This window comes from Sphaeroforma arctica, assembly GCF_001186125.1.
Source record: "Sphaeroforma arctica JP610 unplaced genomic scaffold supercont1.3098, whole genome shotgun sequence".
NCBI lineage: Eukaryota > Ichthyosporea > Ichthyophonida > Sphaeroforma > Sphaeroforma arctica.
In genome coordinates this window covers 1-4,082 of record NW_014037460.1, presented here as the reverse complement: position 1 = coordinate 4,082, position 4,082 = coordinate 1, and the positions used below count along the sequence as shown (strand labels likewise).

General features: G+C 44.0%; 1 protein-coding gene across 1 annotated transcript; it reads right to left on the bottom strand.

The window, feature by feature from the left end:
* Nucleotides 1–106: 106 nt before the first annotated feature.
* On the bottom strand, nt 107–344 carry SARC_13281 (hypothetical protein; the record flags this gene model as incomplete). Its single annotated transcript, XM_014292591.1, has 1 exon — nt 107–344. A coding segment is annotated over one exon (238 nt), but the record flags the coding sequence as incomplete, so codon positions are not given.
* Between the last annotated feature and the right edge of the window lie 3,738 nt (nt 345–4,082).

Below are 4,082 nucleotides of genomic sequence, written 5' to 3'. Positions count from 1 at the left end.
TAGATTATTGGGCATGTCATTTACGTCCTACAACCTATGTATATCTATATTACTTCATTGTAGTCGATTTTTCACAAATCACATAGGCACTCAATCGGAAGCATACCGGAAGAAGCAGGAGCCGCTGTTTTTGTCTTGATGGCCTCCATACGTTGCTGCAATAGCTTTGCCTTCTCCTCCTTAGTCATAACAACCTTTGCAGGGGATGGTTGGGGTTTGGACTGAGCTGCACCTGTATTGGCAGACTGGGATTTCTGGGCGGCCACAGGTGCATTAAGGCCCTGTTTTTCAGGTGCCGGTGTACTTGTAGTGGTGCTTGCGCTGGTGTTAGGTGGCGTTGGGGGCTGTGTGGGAAGTGCAAAAGCCACTGGTTAGTCTGTACACAAGGCCAGTGATAGGGCAGCTGAGGCAAAGGAAGCAGCCGCCAAGTACATAAGTGTGTGTATAGACCCATAAACACATACATACACGTATATCAGGGCTTTAAGGGTGTAGGGTTGAATCTACACCAAGACATACACAGAGGTACCCCACAGCTTGATTGCCAGAAGGGGCCGGGAGTGGAATTACTGGGCCGGGAGTGGAATTACTGTCTCCAGTCACTTAGACAATGCAACTACTACACAGACCAATGCACTATACGGGCCAAGATAGACTGTTAGATCCATGCAGTTGTATGTGTATATGTCATGTATACCTACAAGTAGCAGTCGTTTGATCTGTCAAGTGAGATAATCCGAGAAGGATTGGGCGGTGTTGTGGGGGTGGTGTTGTTCCCTCTACTGGTTGACCTAATATAGCACACAGATACGCCCTAAAGGCCGCATGTGCATACACACATCTGTATGCATGTATATGTGGGTCCATACAATTATATATGCGTGTATAATCCGCTGTGATATACTTACACATACATATGTATATACGTATATATATAGGTCCATGCAATTATACATGCGTGATCTATGCGTTTATAATTCGCTGTGATATACTTACACATACATATGTAAATACATAATATAGGTACATGAAATTATGTATGCGTGCATAAGTCACTGTGATATACGCACCATCCTGGGACTTAGGGCCTGTTGCGATATATAATGCGTTAGGGTGTGAAGGTGGATTGTTAGTCTCTGTTGAGTGAGATCAAGCATTGTAACACATACGCACTAAAAATACCAAATCAGCATATACATCTACAACAACACTGATACTGACATGCATACAACTGTATATGCGTGCATAAGTAGGCGTGCTAAAGACAACATTTACCTACATACACAAATTGTGTACACCCATGTAAATATATCGTCTACCTACATAGACATACTATATACACCCATACTTACCATGCGTGGGTCCTTTTGCCTGTTTAGAGATATAATGCGTGAGGGTGTGGTGGTGGTGTTGTTGTCATTGTTGAGTGAGATCATGCGCTTGTTGGCACTGTCACCGGTTGCGGGGGCCGTTGTTTCCGGTTCTGCGATAGAGGTTGAATCGGTTAGTTGAGTGTAGTTTATAAATTACTTTGTAGCTAATGTTTAGTTGAGTTCAGTTGTATGGATTAATGTACTGTTCAACAATTAGTTGAGCACAGTTGAGCGAATTAGTTTAGTGAATTGATTAATCGACAGTTGAATCAGTTCGTTTACAACAACTAAATTTGAATTAGTTCCTATACAATAACTAAATAGTGGGAGCACAGGTGACTAAATTAATCAGGTTTAAGTTCTGTACTGAATTCATGTTTGATACAGACTATACGGATCAGTATATGACTGCAATAACTGACAATCTGCACATTCAAGTGCGGCGTAGTAGCGTTCGCTGACATGCTTGTGATACGTATGTGTCTGAAGACTCGCATGTGAGCGATACCTCCCAGTATGTGATACCTGTGCTACGTTTCTGGTACCTACGTTTCCGCAATGTGAAGATGTCATAAGTTAGATTCGATTCGTTTGCACTTAGACCGTCTTTCTGGCTGTCTGTTGATTGGTTTATTTTTAAGTTACGCCATATATATATATATATATGCGCATGAGTGGTGTTTTCGTTTCGTTTCTGGTGGGGTGTGCGTGGTGTATAGGTGTGTGCCATATTCACGTGTCTTGTCATGTTTGCGATCGAGGTGCGGCTGTGGGTAGTAAGGTCTATGAGGTATTTACGTATCTGCACTTGCGTGTCTGTGTTGGGGGTGCAGTAGTACATAGTTGTGTGTATAGGATGTTTACGTGTGTGTCGTATTTGCGTGCCTGTACTGGTAGTACATAGTTATATGTATACGATGTTTACGTGTGTGTCGTATTTGCGTGTCTGTGTAGGGGGTGGTGCAGTATATACAATTAAATGTGAGTGGTACCTACGTGTGGGCGATATCCATGTATATGTGTGTGAGGCACATAAGTATATAGCTATGTGTGTATGGTACTTACGTGTATGTGATACGTACAGTGTCCATGTCAGGGCTATAGCAGTGAATAGTAACGTGTATGCGGGGCGTAAGTGTACGCGATACTTGCGTGTCTATGTAGAATTTACAGTATAGTTATGTCTATGTGGTACTTACGTTTGTCATTCTCAGTATGTGATTGGGGTGCAGCAGTGTATATATGGCTACGTGTATGTGTGGTACCTACATGTGTGCCATACTAACTTGCCTGCATAGTGCTTGCAGTATTGCATAGTTATGCGTGTGTGGTACTTGTGTGCTATACTACCGTTCCTGCATAGTACTTGCAGCAGTGTATATAGAGTTACGTCTGTGTGGTACCTACATGTGTGCCATACTACCGTGTCTGCATAGTACTTGCAGCAGTGTATATAGAGTTACGTATGTGTGGTACCTACATGTGTGCCATACTAACGGACCTGCATAGTGCTTGCAGCAGTGTATAGTTATACGTGCGTGGTACTTGTGTGCTATACTACCGTTCCTGCATAGTACTAACAGCATTGTATATATAGTTACGTGTGTGGTACCTACATGTGTTCCATACTACCATGTCTGCATAGTGCTTGCAGCAGTGCACATATAGTTACGTGTGTGTGGTACCTACATGTGTGCCATACTAACGTGTCTGCATAGTGCTTGCGGCAGTGTATAGTTATACGTGCGTGGTGGGTACATGTGTGCGGTGTCCCATGTGTGTGTTACTTAAGTGTACGTGATACTTACGTGTGCGTGTAGGGGGTGCAGAAGTGTATAGTTACGTGTGTGCTACTTACGTGTGTGTGCTACTTACGTATGTTATACTTACGTGTATGTGCTACTCACGTGTGTGTGCTACTTACGTGTGTGTGATACTTACGTGTGTGTGCTACTCACGTGTGTGTGCTACTTACGTGTGTGTGATACTTACGTGTGTGTGCTACTAACGTTTGTGTGCTACTTACGTGTGTGTGATACTTACGTGTGTGTGCTACTTACGTGTGTGTTCTACTTTCGTGTGTGTGGTACTTACGTGTGTGTGCTACTCACAGGTGTGTGATACGTACATGTGTGTGATACATACGTGTGTGTGCTACTTACGTGTATGTGCTACTTACGTGTCTGTGTAGGGGCTGCAGTAGTGCTAGTTGCAGTTGGTGCCTTGGTGGTTTGTGTACCAAAGGCGGAGGCGCTGCCGAACGCGCCACCGAAGGCACTTGTTGTCGACCCTTCACACGTACAAGCGAGGTAATCAAACACACATGAGTTGATGATCATGTTTTTGGGGACTACGGGTGTATGGATTGTGTATGCGTCTGTAGTGCGTGAATGCGATACAAGTGATAAGACGGTGTGTGCGTGCGCTTGTATAGAGGTGTGTTTGAATATTATGACTACATAGGGCGAGAGTAGTACACAGATGTACCAAGGCAATGCATGAGTGTGCCTGTATACGAGAAGTGTGCTAGGTTGCGCAGTGAGGCGAGATGTAAGTAGGAAAATATCCTTGTACTTGTTGAGAGTGTGCCTTGAAGACTATAGCGTGTGGTGCATGCGAATGTACCTTACGTATGTGTGTGTGTGCGAGTGTGTACTTGTAGGTGGGGTGTGTGTGAGTGTGTACTTGTAGGTGGGAGTGTGTGTGAGT